Genomic DNA, 20,953 nt, shown 5'->3' with positions numbered 1-20,953 from the left:
TTGGGGAGGAGGGGGTGGTCTCGGGCATCCTGTAGTCTCTTTGTCTGTTGTCTCCTGACTAAGGCAGCACAGCTATGTTACTGTTGCTTGCCAGCCACCTCTCAAAGACTTTCTTGGCAGTTAGGACCTCACTGGACATGTTTGCTGATCCCAGTGTGTTTATAAAAAAAAAAAAAGCACACACACACGCAAAAATCACATTAAAATCACTTAGGGAAAATTCAGCAGCACTGTTGCTTCTGTGGCCTGAGGCTGAGGCACAGATAACTGTCTGTCTGCTTGCACAACAAACCCCAACCCCCACATGTTAAGAACCTTCAGCACCCAGGTGACAGGGAGAGTGACATCAATGTCTCACGTCAAAGTAAAACCAAAACTAGTTATATGTTTGTTTGTTTTTTCGACAATGTGAACAGTTTTGGCTGTTCTTTTATTGTTTCAGTGCTGTCCTACTTGCCTCAGGTTGTGTCACATGTTGAGGCATATTGTTCTAATGGAGGGGATTGTTGAAGTAAAAATTCTCAGGGTTTAGCACGACTGTATCATCTTTGCTGTATAAAGCTTAACAAGATCCACAGCTATTTATACACTGTTTCTTTTTTTCTCTCGTTTATTTTAGGACCGGGCTATTTTGTCTACCAGACTTCACAACAAAACTCGGGGACTGCCAAGAATCTAAACCTGCTTCTGAAATCCAAGAAGTTCTGAGCGAGGACTCGGTTTCCAAATCTCCCAGCCAGGTTTCACACAGACCAAAGGATGAAAACACTCTCCCTGAAAGCAGCATACCTACACCTCCTCTACCCTGCCCCGTTCCCACACCAGTGCCAGCTGGACAGACTCCTTATCCTCCTTATTTTGAAGGAGCCCCCTTCCCCCAGCCCTTATGGGTCCGCCACACCTACAGCCAATGGGTACCTCAACCCCCTCCACGACCAATCAAGAGAAAGAAGAGGCGAACGCGAGAGCCCGGCCGTATGACCATAAGTACTATCCGTCTGCGGCCTCGGCAGGTACTGTGTGAAAAGTGCAAGAACACGCTAAATAGTGACGAGGACAGCAAAGATGGCATGAGCAACACCAAGACCTCTAGAAAAGAAAATTCACTACAAAGTGACGATGACGGCTACGACAAGGATACTCCTAATAAGTTGTCAAGAAAAGAGGACACAGTCACAGCCAAGGACACTAAAAGACGGGAAAATGGCACCAGCCTTGATAGTAAGCGTCTCAGAAAGGACAAAAGGTGCGAGGCTGATGGGGAGAAGTACCCTGGAACTGATGTCATTCCACACAGTCCCGTCATAAAGATCTCCTACAGCACTCCACAGGGCAAGGGGGAGGTTATGAAGATCCCGGCGCGAGTCCACGGTTCAGTCAAACCATTCTGCCCCAAACAGCTGGTGCAGAATGGCGTGGGGGAAAACGACAAGGCAACTTCTGATGCCACCAAGGAACAGCGGCACATTCTAGATGCCACAAGGTCTGGCCTCACTGTGTCCATTCCCAAACTCAAACTAACAAGACCTTTTGCAAATGTAGGTCAGGACACACCTTCTCCAAAGATCCGTTTGAGACCCCCTCAGAGGGACACTGAGGAGAGCGTGGTCGAGTATGATGCGGAACTTCTTGGAGGCACCAGGAGACGGAGCCCTAGGGGGCCCGGGCCGTGTCTCCCGCACTCCGAAGACTCAGGAGAAGGCAAGAACTCTCTGGAATTGTGGTCAGGGAGTTCAGGTGAGGAGGCGGATCGCGGCCACAGCGACCTCACCCTTCTCATTAACTTCCGTAAGCGTAAAGCAGATTCTTCTAGTTTGTCGGTGTGCAGTAGCGACAGCCTGGACGAGTCAAAGTCCTTCAGCTCGGACGGCACCTCACCAGAGCTGTGCGATCTGGCGCCTGGTGAAGACCTCTCTGTAACCTCATCTTCTGTACCTTCACGGGACGACTGCAAGACGGTGCCGCCTCTCACAGTGCGGCTTCACACCCGCAGCATGACAAAGTGTGTGACAGAAGAAGGTCACGCCATAGCGGTGGGTGACATCGTGTGGGGGAAAATCCACGGCTTCCCCTGGTGGCCCGCACGCGTCCTGAGCATCAGCGGCACTCGCAAGCAGGAGACAGCCAGTTGCGAGGCCCAGTGGCCCCAAGCCAAGGTGGCGTGGTTCGGTTCACCCACAACCTCCCAGCTTTCTGTTGCCAAACTGTCGCCCTTCAGAGAGCTCTTCAGGTCCCGCTTCAACCGGAAGAAGAAAGGGATGTACCGGAGAGCTATCCTGGAGGCAGCCAAGGCCGTGGGTCACATGAGCCCGGAGATTACGTCACTGCTTTCTCACTGCGACACGTAGGTGAGTTCATAGCACTTACATGTGCCTGTATCACTACTACTATAAACATAGAATATTACAGAAATCGTTACCGATCACCTGCATTTTTTTTTTTTTTTTCAAACAATGTCTACATGGTAGATGAAGGAAACGCTTTAAGTGAACCTAAGAGGATAATACAAGCAGCCAGTTGGTGTTGTCGTTGTGTGCTCCCCCACAAAAAAACAAAACAAAAAAACGAGGCCCACACAAACACACGGACCAACACCAACTGGCTGCTTGTATTTTAGATTGTATTTTATTTTTTTAGATGACAAAAAAAAACTCGGTCTAGTCATCAGTGGCCCAACTGGTAGTTTTAATCACAATGATTGACTATGAGAAACAAGTCTGACTCAGCAAGAACAAATGTTGGGAAAATTACAGCACAGAGCTGGTGCGGATGAGCAAGAGCTGCCAGTGTAGAAATGTTGGCTGTGCAGACACAATACGGGCTGCATGCATGAGTCAGTTGATTGACAGTAAGTCAGCACGTTTCTCAGTTTTTGGCACTTTCTGTTTTGTTTTGTTTTTTAATATGAACCTTTTCTTTCTTAAACTATTAGAAATTGAGTAACTTTGATATTTGCATTTCTTCTTTCATTTCCCCCCCCCCCCCCCCAAAAAAGCGCACACACCAGAAAGAATGTACAGCTAAGCTAAAAGTGTATGTTTTTAATTTATTTCAATTGTGTCCCTCTTGATTGTATATATTTCTCCTGTTTGCTATTTATTCCTTTATATTTTATGCTGGAGCAGTTAGTATAGAGCCCCACAATTTTGTAGTACAAGTGCAATGACAATTGTTAAATATTCCCTGTGCCTCTCCGGCTGTATTCACCAGCTCTTCCCTCAAATATCTGTGAAACCTGTAATTTGATGAGCATGTTAAACTTTAGGGCAGAATGCTGAGCTAAAAGAAAAAGAGCTTGTGCTCCAACCCGCTCTAGTACCAAACACTTTGAGCTGTGTCGTGCCAGCCTCGCTGCATTCACGTCCTGAAACAGGTGCTGTGTTTGAGGCAGCAGAGCAAACATTAACACAAGCTCTAATGAAGGCACAGGCTGTGCGGCTGCCTGTCAACAGGGATGGTTTGTTTAAAAGGCTCATTTCAGAAAAGGGCTCGCATCAGCCTGTACTGCTTCAATTCAAGCAATCGGAGTGCATGACCATAAGTTGTTTCTTTTTTTTTTTTAAAGTCATCTCTTATTTGGTTGTCGTCCAAGTGTGGTGACCTAGCCTGGGTAGCCAAGCAGCAGGTTCCTCAACATACACTCAATGTTAAATATTGTCTCTGAGTGATAGAAGGGGCAAACAGACCATTTCCAACCCCACTGTTTACTCTGTTACGAGCACAGCAGCCAAGAGGGAATTGGTTATAGCAGAGGATAAACAGTAAGGGGTTAAGGCAAGCCTATATTTGGTGCCTTTTCCAGACCTCATAAAGGAAGCGTTTTTCTTCCTCTGTCAGCTACACAGAGGTTTCACATGACTGATATAACATGTTGAGCACAACATCAAACGCACTGCTGATTCTTGCAGACTCAGTTAAAAATGACCTGCACCGGATGCATGACCTGCCTTGTTTGCTCATTGTCTATCCCCCTTTTGCCTCTCTCTCTTTTTTTGCATAGAGCCTGAGGACTGAAGACAAGTCTCCGAGGTTTTTCTGAATTCTCAGACTATGTCATCAAGACCCAGGAGGGAGTACGTGTGGTTGCCACGGCTACTATTTATACGCCCTCTCATTTTTTAAAATTTTTTTTTTTTCTCACAAGGCTGGTGGAAAATGGCCGCCAAGGTGGAGTGTTCTTGAGACCGGATAAGGGAGCAAAAAATATAAAGGCCTGGCATCTCATGGTCTTCTATGAACTATAAACTATTCCTCCTTTTTTTTTTTTTTTTTTTTTTTTTTCCTTTCCTAGATTTAATCATATTTCAATAGAGCCGAATAACAACACTACAAGGACCTGAATGTATTTATTGTCTGTAATGTTTTATTATGATCCAGTAAGTTCACCCTTTCTACTACAGTCTCGCAAAAACCTCCCAATCTGCTGCTGTCATTATCGCGGGCCTTGCCGCCGTCGTCGTTTGGCTCCAAGGTTCCCCTCCTCCAGCCAAGAAGGCTCCCCCTCCTCTTCCTCCTTCATCCCTCGGACACAAGTTTAAAAAGGAAAAAAAGTCTTACCCCAAAACCTCTTTTCCTCTGAAAATGTGAACAGCTCCATCCAGAGACAGTAGTGACTGTTTCCAGCTAGCGATCACAGTGTTTCATCCTCGTAGCCTTCCGCGACATTAGTTGGATTTGTGGATGTATTTATACTGAACTCTGTTCCTCTCCTGGTTCATGTCGTGTCTCTTTTCCATTTCATTTTCTAACGTTACGAGTGTCATGTCGGCGTACTCTACCCCTCCCAACGCTTTTGTTTTTTTGTTTGTTTTTTTTCCCCTGAGAACCATTATTAATTATTTAAAAGCGTCACGTTTAAGAAAAAAAAAAGCACTTTATCTGTACCTTGGTGGCCTGCTGTAAGCTCACTGTCTGAAACACTATTGCGAGATACAGCCCTGTTAGGCTGCAGGGGAATTCAAAAGTCTTTGTGGTTGACTATCCATGGCCTTGGAGATACAAAACAACTTTTTTTTTTTTTTTGTCTTTTTAGTCGTACAATTTCGGGGACACCAGACACAGATGGTTGTGTACACTGTATTCTCGCATTTTGACTTGGGTGCGTTTCTCTCTCACTACAAAAAAAATTCTCCATGTTTTAACATTATCCACTGGAAAAACATGGACGAACAAGCGCGTCAGAAGTCCCCTATGCATTATCAGTTAAAGCTTTATGAGTGACTTTGGGAGAAGAAGAAAAAATAACATGCTGTAAGAATACTGTGAATTCAACTGCTGAGTGTGCTGAAGATAAAAGGAAAAAAACCCTGCTTGCTACTAGTTGGAGCAGTTATATTGAGACATCAGGCAAAAGCAGACCGACTGCGCCGCTGACCTTTAGTGACCTTTTGTGTTGAAAGCAGCACAGTTGGATTTAGAGGGGAAGGGAGGGAAAGGCGAGGCAGCCCTGTCGGTGTTTAAAAACGTAACTTAACGTTGCGCGCAGTCACACTCAGCAGACCGGTCCGTCTGCTTTCTGTCCGCCTGGAAACTGTTCGTTCCCATCGAGGCTTGCTGTCAGCGAAGCGTATTTTTAAAGGGGAGCAGTTTAATGCACTCTTCTTTCTTTTTTTCTTTTTTGATAATCTGCAGTTTGACGGTTTGTAGTCAAGCGCAGCTAGGTCCCAGGCAGCCTTACAGTTTAAGAGTCTATACGTACGTATGCCTGAGAGGGGAAGTGGTCGACAGGATTTTTCCCCACATATGAGCAACATGGCTGTCTACTGTTGCCCACGTTGGTCAATAATATTAGCTACTTTTTTTTTTTTTACATGTACTGTACATAAAATAAAATATACAAGCAATACTTGTCACTTTGTCATTGATGATCAAAAGGGCTCCTGTTTTTGTGGTACCTCATGTTAGTGCAGTCCATTAATTGACTTCAGAAGTGCAGGAGTGACGTCTGATGATATTGTAGCAATATTATCAGAGTTATTTCAGCTTGAGGCTTGAAAGTTTAGACAAAATTCCCTTGATCTGATAAGTGTTTTGTGGGAAAGTGTGTGACTCTTGTTAAGTCGGATGCTAGAGTCTTTTTATATCTCGCGGGATTGGTCCTATATTTCAGTTCTTTGTTGTTGTTTTTTTTTGTTTTTGTTTTAAGCTGGCTCAAATCCAGTGTGCATCAACCAGCTTGTTGTCTCGAGGAAAAAACACAAAGTTCAATAAAAGTGTTTACGTTTTTATTGATTTATAAAATGATTTGCTTTCAGTTTGTTACAAAGTGGAGTCCAAAAAGGCACTGATGAAGTTAAACGTGCACAGAGGCAGGGACTAAATTTCAATATAACCTCCTGCAGGGTTCACGCGGATTTCCTTATTATGAAAAGCAGAATCGATGATTTTTCTTAACACGTATTAAACTGAACCAGCGGGTTTCCGTCATGTTCTTTCGTCCAATTTCACACCTCCTGAGAGGCCTGCTAGTAATTTGATCTTTTCCTTTAAAGCTCAGTTTTGTGGGTTGAAGGAACTGCAGTTTATTCATTTAGTTCAGCAAAGTCGAAATTTTGCAGCAGTCTGAAAATTAAGAATACATTTAATAAGTAATGACTAATCAACACAGTTCCTATATGAACTTTCATGGTGCATATACTGCTAGTATGTGAAGGGCAAAAGGTGAATGTATTGCTTCTGTTCTATATCGTAATATATTCATCAGCACAACTGTAACCAGTATACAGTGAATAGGAAGCAGAAGTAAGTGGATGGATGGCTTATGGCTTCTATCCCCTGGCATCCATTGTTCAGTGTGTCAGATTTACATGTTTCAAAGAATAGCTTGACATTGTGTGAAATCAGAAGATTCATAACTACATTTATGTCCAGCTGCTGCTCGTAATATTTCTGAGCTGTCAGCCTCAACAAGGCCTCAGTTCTGTTTCAGGTTGGAACTCGACAGCCTATCTGTAGATTCCTCGGTGGTCTCTGCTCAGGTTTGGCAACACCTTGCGCTGCTAAAATTGGTTTTACAGCCTTTGGTTTGTTCTTGTTTTTCTCCTTGCGTAACATAGGAGTAATTTCAAACCCCTGAAAATAAACTGAGGCTTGTGTAAGGTTTGAGTGGAAAGACATGTAATGCCTGGATGGTTAAACTTTAAACACTGTCTTATTGATAGGCTCTCTCTGCGCTGTCCTCAGTCTTCCTTCCTGTCTGCCCTCCTCAGTTATTATCATATGATGCCTGTTTAATTTAGAGCCTCCATGTCATAAATAGGAGGATTTAAGTATGTTTGTTGCATAACTAGTGCGGGCGGGTCACCTCACATTGACCAGCCTATCTCCTGATCAGATCATTTTACTATATAGGATCAGCTGTACATGCCCCCCACGCCTGCTCTTATTTCATACCTCTAGACTTGCTGTGTCTAATGCCAAACATTTCATAACTCTATTCCCCGGGACCTAAGCACCCTCCAAGTAAACTCACTGACTGAACAAGAAGAGGCCAGAAAAAAATGGTGGGAGGTATGAAACTTCAATTCAAGAAGCAGACTGATGGGTGTTAAAGGTCATTAGCTGCCACGAGACGGAAAATTGCACAAGTGCCTGACAGAGTCCCACAGATCTGCTTTTGACCAGGATTTTGACTCATACCTGTTCCTTTAAATATACAGTTAATGGACATTTGAATTACTTTATCATATCGACCACAGTCCACTACCCCGTTTGTGATTTTTAGAGTTACAAATACAAAGTAATGCATCATATCCTGTTGGGGGATGTTGTTCAGTCCCCCATGCACTGACCCAGTTGGCTGCTGGTGATAGATGAGGGTTTTTTTGAGGCGTTGTGAAAATCAAACCAATATTTGGTAATTTGTGAGTTTCAGAGACCCCTCTTTCAGCTCCATATTTAAAAGTTGACGTCAGTCTCACCTGACAATGAACAGTCCATTTACCTTTGTAATATATTTTATAGAAAATGTATATTGCAACATTTCTTAATGAACATACGGTTAGGTCCATTGCTATTTGGAAAATTAAAAGTTTATTCTATTTGTTTTTTGTTTAAAAAAAATAAATGGATTTTAAATCAGGCAAAATGGTTTGAGGGAATTATTGTAAAAGTAATTGGACTAACAAGAGGTTTCATGACTAGTTGAGGACTGGTCCCCCATTATTTTTATTCTAAAGTCAGCAGGTAAAGGTGATTCAGTTCAGTTGATTACCAGTGTAGAACTATTTGGTTGCTTTTTACTGATGCAAGTGAACGAACACATCATTAGGCTGGGAAAAAAAACAACCTAAAACCCAGGACGGGTCAAATCTACAGTCTGGTACATTCTTGAAAAGCTACAGAATGATCGCAGAATTATTTCCATGGTTAAGGAAAACAATATCCAGCCAAGTCAAGAACTCTCTCGTGCTATTATCAAAGTCTACAATCAAGAGACCGTTTCATGAATGGAAATGCAGAGGGGTTTCAGCAAGGTGGAAATCGGAGGTTAAGAACAAGATTAGAGTTGCCAGAAAACATCAAAAAGAGCCTGCAGAGTTCTGAAATGGAAACAGCTAGGGTTAGTTACTGCTCTGTTTCTGTTAAATTAAATTAAGGAATTGAATTGAAACTGAAAGCCTTAATTTCACTCACAAATCCACTGAGTTGGTGTAAACAGGCAACATTACAGAAACTGTGTCATTATAGTGTTTCTCACTTTGTCTGACATTCAGTGAGATCGCTCGCTGCTGTTGTCATGCAAAAACAAAGGGTTGGTTGATAATCAAAATCCATCGATTTCTTTGTTTAGCAACATGAAACAAAAACATAGACCCCCTAAAACAGAACCCATAAAACCCTTTACCCAAAACCCCGTGGCCTTTCCTCTGTTTATTATAGCTGCGGCGTCTCTGCTGACTTTTCAAGTTTGTCTTAAGTCTGCTTTTTCCTGCAGGCAGGTCTGAGGCTGCCTTTGGCTCAGTGGCAGTTGCTTATTGTTGAACTCTGTGCAGGTGAGGCACTAGCGACAAATGCATGCAGGCATTTTTCTGAGCCTTAGCTACACACACATTTCTCTCTGCAAAACGTGTCTAACAAAGATGTGTGTGTTTGCCAGGTGGAACCTGCAGGCAGGGCAGCAGTGACCACTGTGGAGAGATTTGACAGGGTGGGGGTGGTTTTCATTGATGTGCAGCCAATATCACCTTTCAGTGTGGATCACATAGATCTGAATGGGAATATATCTCCTCTAATATATTCACAATTAGCAGTTTGGCATGCATCTTCCAATATTATAGGAATCCTTTTTCTCCAGGATTTGACTGTTCAGGAAAATCCATGTATATAAACACATCCAACATGCCTAACCAGAGTTAAAACTGTACCTGTGGCCCTGAGAACTCAAAGGAAAAACAAAAGCAATCAGCACAAACGTGCATGTGTGCAACTTTGCACATGGGCATCTAACCCTAACTCAACCAGATAAAGAACTGCTCCGCAGCAGTAATGAACATGCCTGAAAATGCATGTGATTCATACCATTACTCACACCCTGATGACTAATCAGAGTACACATGCTGTGTGAGCATGTGTACTCTGTGTACTTGCTGACATGCAACAAATAACTGCAGTAGTGCTAGATGTTAAAATAGCTCCTGTTTAATGCTTATTTGGGTGCTAATCTTTAGTATTTGCATGTTTCTATATTTGATTGTCACTTTTGAGTTCGAAGTATATTCTTGTCATGCCGTCTATGTTGTCTGATTTAGTGAATGCTTTTCTGTCACACCTTTTTAATGTCAAGCTGTGTTAAAAAGCACACAATTATGCAACTTTACAGGCTTAGGTTATGAAGGTGTGACTGCCCTAACCACTGCGTTTAATGCCTGTTTTTCACTAACCAGCATTTGTAATTCATTTTTCACTGTGATATATATTGCTAACCGAGCTAGCCGGTTAGCAATATATATCTGACCCTCCTCCCCTCTTGTCCATATGTGGTCATACTTTATTTCAAAAAGACAAAATGGCCAAAGTGCCAGACTCAAAGCTTCAAAACAATAGACCATAAATCAGTGGGATACAGAGTGGTCCGTCTTTATTCTGCAGTTTGAGTGTATTTAAGGTCCAACTGAGTGGCTCCATAGTGTGTAGTAGTTTACACATTCACCCAAGAAGTGCTAGGTCACAAGCCCCTCTAGGGTTGCACCGAGACCGATATCAAGAATAAAAATTAAATTCAGTTTCATTTATATAGTTAAAGATTACAAGACCGTAGTGCGCCCTGTGGCCCTTTATGATCAGAGTGTTGGCCGGCCACCACAAAGCACGAGCAGACCCTTCACACAATGGAAATGCGAATGCTGTGATGGTGCCTGGGCCTGACACGATGGGACCACGTCATGAACACCGACATCCGAAAGCGGCTGGGCATCGCGCCAATCACGGAGAAGATGCAAGGAGCGCGACTGCAATGGTATGGGCACGTGGTCAGAAGTGACGAAAACTCGGTGGCAAGAAGCACTGCGACTCAGCCCCCAAGGCCGGCAGACCAAAAAGGCGATGGATGAACCGAGTCAAAGATGAGGGGAAGAAGATCAGCGTCAACCTGAACGACGTCTTTGATCATTCTGAATGGAGGCGGCCTTGCAGAAAAGCGAACCCCGCAGAGCGGGAAAAACGCTAGGAGAAAGAAGTTTCGAGTTACGACAGTCACCTCACGAGAAAACCCCAACAATCAAATGTCTCCCCCTACACCCATGAGCAAACACTTGTCGACAGTGGGAAGGAAAAACTACTTTTAACAGATAGAAACCTCTGGCTGAACCACACTCAGGGAGGTGCAACCACCGGTTAGGGATGAGTGGAGGGAGAAATGACAAAATCTGCCAAATCAAACGTACGTAAGGTCAGACTGAATGTTAAGCCTAAAATTGGTGTGGTCCAATCAATGAGCACTCGAATAAGCATTAAACAGCAGTAAAGAGTGTCAGAAGTAAAGCCAGATGGGCCCACTGAGTCCTCACTCCTTGGCTGCAGATTGTTTTTCATTTTTAATGTATTTCAAATTCCAGAGATGAGGTATCTTACTGTTCAATACATTTGAAGATGATTATAATCCAAGAATCTGTTGGGACCACAGTTGGTGTCAATGCATCGCAAATTGGTATCAAACTTCTTTACATCCTTGTGCATATTTACATATGTCTGAAGCAGCACTCTGTGTATTTCTAGAGTCTATTGTGAACTATCCTGTGTGATACAATAGCAGGTTTAACATAACCCCAGGACCTCATCTCTATTCAGATGGAGCATGGCAGCACATGGGCACATGAGCCTCAGTCATCTCCCTGCGCTGACTGCACAGATGAAATAGGCTAATTGCATTTAGATTTGCTTATTATGTTCCGAGCAGTTTCACAACCAGAGCAGTTGGGAACAGCGTTCCCCCTGTTATTATGGAAACACGTATACCTACACACATGTGTGTGCTTACACAACAAATGCTGCCTCTCAGTAATCCTCTGTATTTCCTAGACTTTACATAAAACTGCACAATCCATCTACATGTGCCATTTTACCACAGCCTATTTGAAACCCAGCTTTAGACCCTGATTTCCTCCTTTGACTAGCGTGAGCCAACAGTGAGCACATGCTTGTGCACAGAGTGATCTCCAGTCGCATCATTTTTGCCCTCTCCGTGTACTCATTCCCAGTTTGTGGAACGGTGTGCTGCTCATTCATGCATCAGTGCGATGTAAATCTGGGACAAAAAAAACCAAAAACGCAAGGCACATGGCAGTGGGATGCTGGGTGCAATTACTGCTAATGATATGCCTCCATGCAAGCTGTGGCCATAATTAACTTTGGAGAAAGGCTGGCCTGTCAGAGCTGTGTGTGAGGGGATGTTCGCAGGAGCAGACCCAGAACTTAGAGGCAAGCCTAAGAAAGCAAACCTGCTTTGACATTGTTCAGACAACATGTCTGCTACCGCAGATTAGGCACGCTGGGTGGTCTCGTGCTCGGTAACATGATGCGGATGTTAATGGAATTGTCCTCCGGAACTTAGTGAAAACTTGGGCTTACTCAGGAGAGATTGTGGCAAGGCGTGGTCAGCAAGGAGCAGTGGAAGTGGATGTTGTCTAACGTAGATATCCTTGACAGCAAACAAAGGGGGGGTAAAGTAAAAGCAGTCCTTATACTACTACCCCTAAAACAAAAATCATGCTAAGGCTTCCATAGAAAGGGGACCTATGAAACAATCCATATGTATTTTACCTTCCCTTGGACTGATTACACAAATAAAAAGTCGACATTTTATGTAACACAGAACACACCTTTGCTCTCAGCACAGATGCAGATGTGTTCTTCTAAATTTACACCCTTGAAAAAATGATAACCATCCTGCCTGACATGTCTTCGGTGTTTATTTGACACGTCCCACCTGTCCCTGGTGCTGCGAGGCAAATGGCATGGTGGTTTCAAAAACAGGCCTTGGCACGTCTCCAGAGCAATGCACAGGAGAGCTGTCGCCTCCTTTGTCCTTGATGCCCCGGAGTCATTTCTCACTTCTGTCATCCGTATCGATGGCCCGGAAAGTTTGCTGGCCAGGCTTTTCCCCCCCTCTACCTTCTTTAAATTAAGTCGTTTTTATTGATCCAGCTTAATCATTTGGGCTTTGATCACTTCAGTGTCTTATTTGCATTCGGTAGCAGCTTGCCCCTCACTCCGCCCCCCCCACTCAGACCTCCTCCTCTGCCTTCAATAAATGGAATAATAAACCGCACATATGGGTCATTTTCTACAATTTATTTGTGCTCATTTAACTCAAAGGTGAAAGGGAGGATTGAAATTTCAGTGCTGGCTATGAAAGTAATTAACATTTTCTTTAACAATAGCACCGTTACGCAATTTTTGAATTTCTCTCAGCTTGCGGTTGCCAGATATGCAGCCTTTCCCAAAACTTGCCTAATGCAGTTCCAGGAAGACACTAGATACATTACTCAAGGATCTGGGTGCGGTTCCACTTGATGATTTCCATTACAGCCCGAGGGTCAAACCGTGTGACCTGGGTAATCACTGCTCAGGCCTTGGCAGGAAGCGGCCGTCACTATTGATGGACTTTAAACAGCGGTGTCACGTCTCCCTCCCGTTCCGTCAGACGCACAGGGTTTCCTCAAATATTAACACAGGCAGACAGACTGAGTAAACACCAGGACTTCTTTTGTCAAGGCCTCTTTTTTTAAATTTCAGGTTCACCCAGTTCGCGGCCGTGAGCACGCATGACTTCTTCACTGAGTCTTCCAGGATACGGCCGGGGCTCTGCTCTGCTCAGCCATGGGCAGCAGCTCCAGGCCTCCCTGAGCAGCTGTCGACGGGCTCCAGAGACAGAAAGGAAGGGAGAGGGAGTCGCCCTGCCCCCAACTTCACCAGCCTGCCTTCTCTCACTGCAGGGAACTAAAAGAGGGGGATGGGCATTCATACGGAGAGATAAAACACGGAGAAATCCTGAAGCATACTTTAGCATCTCTACATAATTCTGCTTAAAGGACGTTGACTTAATTATTAATCACAATCATCCCGATGATTCACATGTCTTGTTCCCTGCACTCGGCCTTGTGTTTTTCCCGTCTGGCCTTGTCTGTCTTTTCTTTCTCAACCTCCTGTTAATCACCTCCTCCATTGTCCTCAGACTGTACTGGTTTTCTGTACTGAAACCACAGCCGGGCAAACATCCTCAGGGGGCTTAAACCACTGGCGTGCCAGTGTCACCGTAGGAAGGAAGAGAGTCTGTGGCATCTGTGTGAAAAACAAAATGACAGGATAATCTGGACTATACGATGACTAATGATTGCATAACAGCCCTCTGGGGGCAGCTGAGAATGCTTTATCAAGAATGCTTTATCAAGGAAATGCAGCTAAAAATATAGAACAGTGAAAAGGTCACGCCTGATTCACGAATAGCTAAAGCTGCATCTTAAATGTTAAAAGCATTGGGCGTGAGCGGCGTGCAACCTGAGTGGTAGCAAGCACAAGCTCGGGCTTCTGATCACACATTTGGTGGGTTTAATCAGTACGCTTTGCCATTTGAAGTCAGAAATCTGAGTCTGATTTGTTGCTTTAGACCTCTTTCGGAAAGTGTTTTTTATTTGCTGTTGGTGCAAAAAGACTCAACGTTTTTTAAAATGAAGGAGGAATGAGCAGGTGGAACATGCTCAGAACACCTAATCCAAGAGGCGCCCAGGAGGCATCCTCGTCAGATTCCCGAACCACCTCAACTGGCTCCTTTCGATGTGGAGGAGCAGCGCCTCTACTCTCAGCCCCTCCTGAGTCCAGCCACCCTTTGGAGAAAGCTCATTTCTGCCAATTGTATCCGCGATCTCGTTCTTTCGGTCACTACCCACAGCTTGCGACCACAGGTGAGGGTAGGGACGTAGATCGACCGGTAAATTGAGAGCTTCGCTTTTAAGCTCAGCTCTCTCTTCACCACAACAGAGCGTCCGCATCACTGCAGCCGTAGCACCAATCCATCTGTCGATCTCCCGCTCCCTTCTCCTGTCACTCCTACACAAGACCCCGAGATACTTAAAGTCCTCCGCTTGGGTCAGAAACTCGTCCCTGACCCTGAGAGGGCACTTCACCTTTTTCAAGCTGAGGACCAAGCCTCAGATTTGGAGGTGCTGATCCTCATTCCCACCGAGCTGGAGGCCATCACCCAACGAAGCCAACAGAACCACATCATCCGCGAAAAGCAGAGATGAGAGTGATTAGATAGGGTGCAATAGCAGTCATGAAAGTTGTTATCAGTGCAAGCTAGTTAGTGTGAGAGGGGATGGAGGCCACAGCTCGGGGGGGAAAAGCTGTTCCTCGGTATATTAAAACTGAATAACTGGGGCACTTACTGAGCATCTGTACCACAGCAAATACAGAACACAATGTGAGTGTGGATAGGGGGGAAACAAGTTTCTACTTACAATAACTTGCCATTTATCAGTACTATAAGATAAGGAAAAGGGCATTATGCAGAGTCAAGTTAATAGAATGAATGATTATGTCCTCTCGCTGTAAAATCAGTAACCTAGTTGTAATGTAACGCTTCTGTTAGAGGTGGTTCAAGGGTCCAGTGTAAGATCTAGCTAAAGGTCAGAACAAACACTGTGGTCTACAGTGAAATTAAATAGCACTTACAATGTATATGTGACAGTGATTACTGAGGTAATTCTTCAGTTTTGTTTTTCTGATCGTCCACATGTAGAAAAAGTCATTCTAAAGCACTCTGGTCTAGTGTTTCTGTCTTTTATGTCCATATGTAGCATAATAATACAGAATATGTTTTGAAGAAGTCATTGTGATACTGAGAACTCTGTTTTTTTTAAACCCAGATGGAAATTTTCTGCCTGTCTTTTGCACAATAAGTAAAAGTTGTCCCTTTTTCAGCACTGGAACACCATCATGTGAGCGAGCGTGCTCTGCAAACAGGAAATTCAACGAGACACCGAATCTACCACACCCCTGTGTTTGCTAAATAAAACTCTCCTGCCTCCCAAGAGCCAGAACACGGTCACATCAGTGGTCACAGAACTCGTCATTAGGTCCGACTGACTGGCAGAAAATAATATGCACTGCCATTAATCTTTGCACGCGCTTTCCCTCTCCCCAACCCCCTCCATCTCGTTTGAGTCCTCTGAGATTTTTTTCCAGCCCCGTTTGGTCAATACCTTTGCTCATCAGTTTGCTTTACGGACACGTCAGCTCAAAGCGTACCGTTCCCATCAGCCTCACTTGCGTTTTGCGTGACGCTTTATCATGCAAATCAGGGGTGTTGTCATGTCAGGACATCAAATGCTTCCTTTCTGTTTGTCAGATGGCGCTGGCGTCTTCTGCAGCAGAGGTGCAGAGGCAGCAGAGAATTAGAGTTAGAAACCTTTTGTTGCCATTATACAGTTTATATCAGCATACATAGCAGAGCAGGTAAAACTAAGAAGATTTGCACAGTAATTATAAAAAGTAATTAAAACTGCTAAATGTGATAGAAGTGAGGTAACAAATCACAGCCATGCTAGGGAGTAGCATGGCCACTGAGCGACTTTACCAGTAATAGACAACACTGCACGGAGTTTCTAGTAATATGAGATCAATGTTGCTCATTAAGGGAGTATTGCATTTTTCTGGGATATTGCACAAGCCAGAAATTGCTGGTGTGTTGATGATCACACACTCCCTCTTCTCTGTCTTAGTGGTGCTCCTGTATCACACTGTGATGCAATATGTCAGCAGTAAAGGGTCACCAGCAGCTTTTAACCCAGCTTGTTCTTCCTGAGCACTCAGGAAGGGAAGTCACTGCTGTGCCTATGTAGTGACCGCTGAGGTCAACGGAGGTGAAGGTACCCAGGAATTTGAGGGCTTGAACCCTCTCCATATAATTGCAATTGATGTAGCGAGAGGCCGGGGTTTCGCTGTTCTACCTGAAGTCAAAGATGATTTCTTTTCTCTTCAGTGTGAGGTTGTTTGTTGAACTTCAGGCTGACACTTTCAGGATTTCTTCTCTGTAGGCAGACTCATCCCCTTCTGCTGATGAGTACAGTGGCCATGGTGTCATTTGAAATTTGATGATGGTGTTACTGGGATGGCCCGAGTTGCTGTCATGGGTGTAAAGGCCAATAGCAGTGGATTCAGCACACAGCCTTGCAAAGAACACATTCTCAGTTAGTGTCACTGTCTGAGGGTGATTTGTGAGAAAGTCCTTTTTCCAGGTTGGATCATCTCTGATCCACTCAGGGTAAAAAATTCTGGATGGATAATTCTGGATATATATTTGACCAGAATTGATATTCATTTAAATTAGTTGGTTTCCTGGCACTGATGTGGTGTTTAAGCAGATTCCACAATATTTCGATTGGGTTGAGGTTGGTGCTTTGGGCAGGGCATCCCAGAAGCCAGCTTGCTTTGGTTTTAAGACGTGTTTAAGATCATTGTTCTGTTGAAATATGCAATTGTGTCCATGTTTCAACCGTCTATCTGTTGAACCGATGTGAATTTGAAGCATTTGGAGTCTTTTCTCTTTATTATCTCATTATTCCACACACTTTTGTGCAATGCATCAGTACCACTGGCTAAATATCTCATTTGTCTGACCATAAAACTTTTCTCCACAGGCCATTTGGCTTGTCCACGCGGGCAGCTGCAAATTTCAGTCGAGCTTGAAGGTGTCGATGTTGGAGCAGGGCCTGCTTTCTTGGTTGGAACTCTCTCAGTCCATAGCGATATAAAACTCACTTTACTGTGGACACAAATTGAGTTTTACTGGTGTTTTACTGGAGTTTTACTGTTAGGATTCCAGTAGTTTCCAGTTCATGGCAGACTTGAGGCTTGGTGGTCCCATCCTAACTAGTTTTCTTTCCTCAGATAGTGACATTTTGTGTCTCCTTCCAGAACATCCATGACTTGTACTTACATAAAGTTTGAACTGATGAGTCTACAGTTGTTTAGAAGAAATGGCTCCAAGAGACCTTCACAGCTTATGTTAATAAATAAAATGAGTTCCTTTGACTTTTTCATTATGTTGAGTATTGGTCAATCCAATGAATGCTGTCAACTAAATCCTGTTTACGCTGGAAAATCTAAATTAAATTCAACCTTGTGCATCTAATTGGTTTTTTCTAAAGCCATTGAAGATGCACGCTGTGCATTCATTTGAGCCTGGAAAAGAACAGTTTTCCAGTCTTCAAAAGCCATGCTCATGGCCCTCACATGAAAGCTTTGCCTATAGCAATTGCAGCTACATGGGCTGCAGATTTCAGACAGGGTGGGATGAAGGCCTGCGACACAGTAGTTGAACATACTGGTGAAGACATGTGATGACTGGTCTGCACACGCTTTTAGAACCTTGCCTGGAATCCTGTCAGACCCGTCTTCGTGTATTTGTAGTTCTAGTGTGTGGGCTCTGGAGTCTCGGGTAGGGATGGGTATCGTTTAGGTTTTATCCGATACCAGTACCAAACCGGTACTTTTTAAAACGGTGCCGGTGCTTAAACGGTGCTTAAAGAATGGAGAACACAAACTCATGTTTAGCTGTTTTTTTGTAAAAAGATAACAATGTTAGCCTTTTCTGCAGCTATGGGGCATATATGGTCTCACTCTTGGCTGGAAGCAGTGCTTAATCAATGGAAAAAACACCAATTTTGTCCAAAAACCTCTCATGTTTAGCTGTTTCCCACTTTTCTTTGGTCATTTTAGCCTTTTTGGCCAGGGAGAAGGGAGTATCTGCCATCAAACAAGACAGCCGCATGTAACTACGACGGTGTTTGCTAGTTCACCTTACGTGCATTAATTTAATAACGTGGTTAGCCTCAACGTAAATTACACACGAACAACATTAAGCTACTCGCCTAGAGAAGAACGGCGGCTGCTGCCATCATCATCCGTCACCAAGACTTTACTCTTCGGGTTTTTGGGGGATGTTGCTAACTCCGGGTCCGATAACAGGCACCACACCCGCAGTAGATGTGCACGGTGTGAAGTCTCGCATTTCTCGGCTTTTAACAAAATGCTATACGTCGCTAGGTGTTTCGTCAGATTCGAGGTGTTACCTCCTTTGCACAGTATCAGCTTAAAGCACTTGTTGCAGGCTGCTGAGTTTGCATCTTTTGCTGTGAAGTACAGCCAGACTTTGACCGCTTCGCTTTGGGCATTTTTAATCTGTAGCTCTGCTCTAAAAGAACATACGTACCTGGGCCCGCCTACTACGCTTGCAAAGGTAAAACGATTGGCTAGAATCCAAAGTGTATGACATCTCAGGAAAAAAAAGCACCGAAATGTGCGCTGCTTTTCGGTCTGGTTACTACCGTTTATGTCAGAACCGGATACCGGTACCCATCCCTAGTCTCGGGGGGATTACCTTTATTGAGTTTCAATAAGGGCAGTTTTTATTTTCGTGAAGGAGTCGCTCTCATGACTCATCGAGTGACACCACTGACTAGCCAATCGTTGGCATCCAGTCTGTGGCAAACCAGTCGAGCTGAGTAGGTACTAGTAGGAAAGAGCTGAATGTGTACAAAGAAGCAATTTACTTCCTCTACCAGTGTGCCGCCCCAACTTCCCAAGTCCACAAATGTTGTATTGCAGCCCCTGTACTCAGCAATATCCTGTATTCCCTGCCACACTCACCGAGGGTCTTGTTCTCCAGAGGGGTGGGAGGGTGATCACAAATTTGTCAGCCAGGAGGCCATAATTGGTGTCCTATGTAAAGGTGCTTTATTTTTTAAAAACATATTTTAGGTTTTTACTGGCTCATATCATGGGTTAGGTTTTTTACTTGTTGCTGGTTAGGCTCTAAAAACAAACTGATTATAACTGACAGACGATTGTGATTCTCATCACATTCCTCCTGATCACTGAAAAACAAAGCTTACCCAGTGCATTTAAGGTTACGTCCACACTAATGCAGTTTGAAAACGCATCGTTTTCTCTCCGTTTTGGCCTCCCGTCCACACTGAGACGGCGTTTTCCTCAAGGAAAAACACAGCGTTTTGGAAACGCTCTCGAAAATGAATACATTTCAAAAAGGAGCTGCCCCGGCGCAGTGTGGACACTCGAAAATGCAGACTTTCTAAACGATGAGCATTTTAGTCATGTGATGCAGTCATGTGACCAATTAAACAAAGATAGCGGAGGGCAGCAGTTGTTTTGATTGCTCTCAATTTTGACAGCCCTAAAAAAAAGATTAATATCAGTTTGTACATGCTCCAGATAGCTTTTCTTCTAATTCTTTAATTCTCACTTGCTTTGCGCATGTGCAAGACTGGAACGTAAGCGTTTTGGGCCATTTCAATGTGGACGCACAACTTTGTGAAAACGACTGAAAACGCTAGTGTGGACCAATGACTGTATAAAACTTTTATACAGTCATTGGTGTGGACGCAGAGCGTTTTCAGTCGAAAACACCGTTTTCAAATCTATCCGGGCTAGTGTGGACGTAGCCTAAATGTGACGCCCAGGGGTACATTAGTGTGTCAGTATGTGAGAAACAGGGAGTGAGGCACTGTGCTCAAAGCACCTGCGCCCAAGGACACCTTTGATACACCAGCAACAGTATTTGACACCGTGGGAAGGACAAATTTTCTTTCAGTTTGCTGGTTTAAGCTTTTAAGCCTCTGTATATTCTAATTTAAATACTACGGTACATGATATATGGCTTTAACTATATTCTACGAGCGTCAAAGCTATTACTTTGTTGGTTTTGCTGGCTGTCAGGCACGCCTATGAATACGGCAAGAGCAGCCAATGACAGAAATATGATCACAATTCCTTTGTGAAATGATCTGACCTCCTCTGTTTGTGTCATTTTATAATGAGGCACACCTAACCCGGCTGCTTATGCAGCCTAATAAAACCCCAAAGGCTCATTTGTAAATAAATTTTAACCGCATTTGATTATAAATTCACCAGCTGCTGGGTGCAGGGTAACTCATGATTAAAGCCTGTGTGCCAATCAAATTACCCTCTAGAAAGCTGTGCCAGCGATGAAACGGGCTGACACATATTAGACAGAAATGCGTGAGAAGGTGTCGTGTACGTTGTGGGTTGAGGGTGGTGGATTTCTTTCTTTTTTTGGCACGCAGCATGATCAGCATTGTAATAATATCTCCCCATCGTTCATCTGTCATTTTTCTGGTCCATGGTCACACATTCCTTGCATGTGCTAGTATTTACAGCATTGCTTATCTGCTGGTATCTCTTTCTGTTTGGCTTTTCAAAGTTTATCCTTCAATAGTTGTGTGCCCTCAGGCTGCTCTAGTCCTACTTTATCTGTCGATTATTTTGAACCACAGCGTGTTGCCAACATCAAAAGCATCTGGCACCATAGAAAAGGACATTCCAAGATCATCGACTCACCCGCAGTGAGTCAGGCACACACACACACACACACACACACACACACACACACACACACACACACACACACACACACACA

At 44.0% G+C, this 20,953-nt stretch overlaps 1 protein-coding gene across 3 annotated transcripts in view; it reads left to right on the top strand.

Annotated features, from left to right (window-relative positions):
• Positions 1 to 20,953, top strand: part of pwwp2b (PWWP domain containing 2B) — a 51,346-nt gene that overhangs the window by 2,052 nt on the left and 28,341 nt on the right. Inside the window, exons 2-3 of one of the 3 annotated variants that reach the window (XM_042226501.1) lie at positions 620 to 2,344; positions 4,001 to 5,975. In XM_042226501.1, coding sequence (XP_042082435.1) covers positions 620 to 2,344; positions 4,001 to 4,007 — 1,732 coding nt within the window. In that variant the 3' untranslated portion in view covers positions 4,008 to 5,975. Of the gene's footprint in view, positions 1 to 619; positions 2,349 to 4,000; positions 5,976 to 20,953 lie in introns of those variants that run through there. The other 2 variants (XM_005936841.3, XM_005936842.3) reach the window with 2 other exon arrangements.

This window comes from Haplochromis burtoni, unplaced genomic scaffold (assembly GCF_018398535.1).
Source record: "Haplochromis burtoni strain Fernald_Lab_line unplaced genomic scaffold, NCSU_Asbu1 Contig_215, whole genome shotgun sequence".
Lineage (NCBI taxonomy): Eukaryota > Metazoa > Chordata > Actinopteri > Cichliformes > Cichlidae > Haplochromis > Haplochromis burtoni.
The sequence above is the reverse complement of the archived record's forward strand: the minus strand, read 5'-3'. Positions and strand labels throughout refer to the sequence as shown.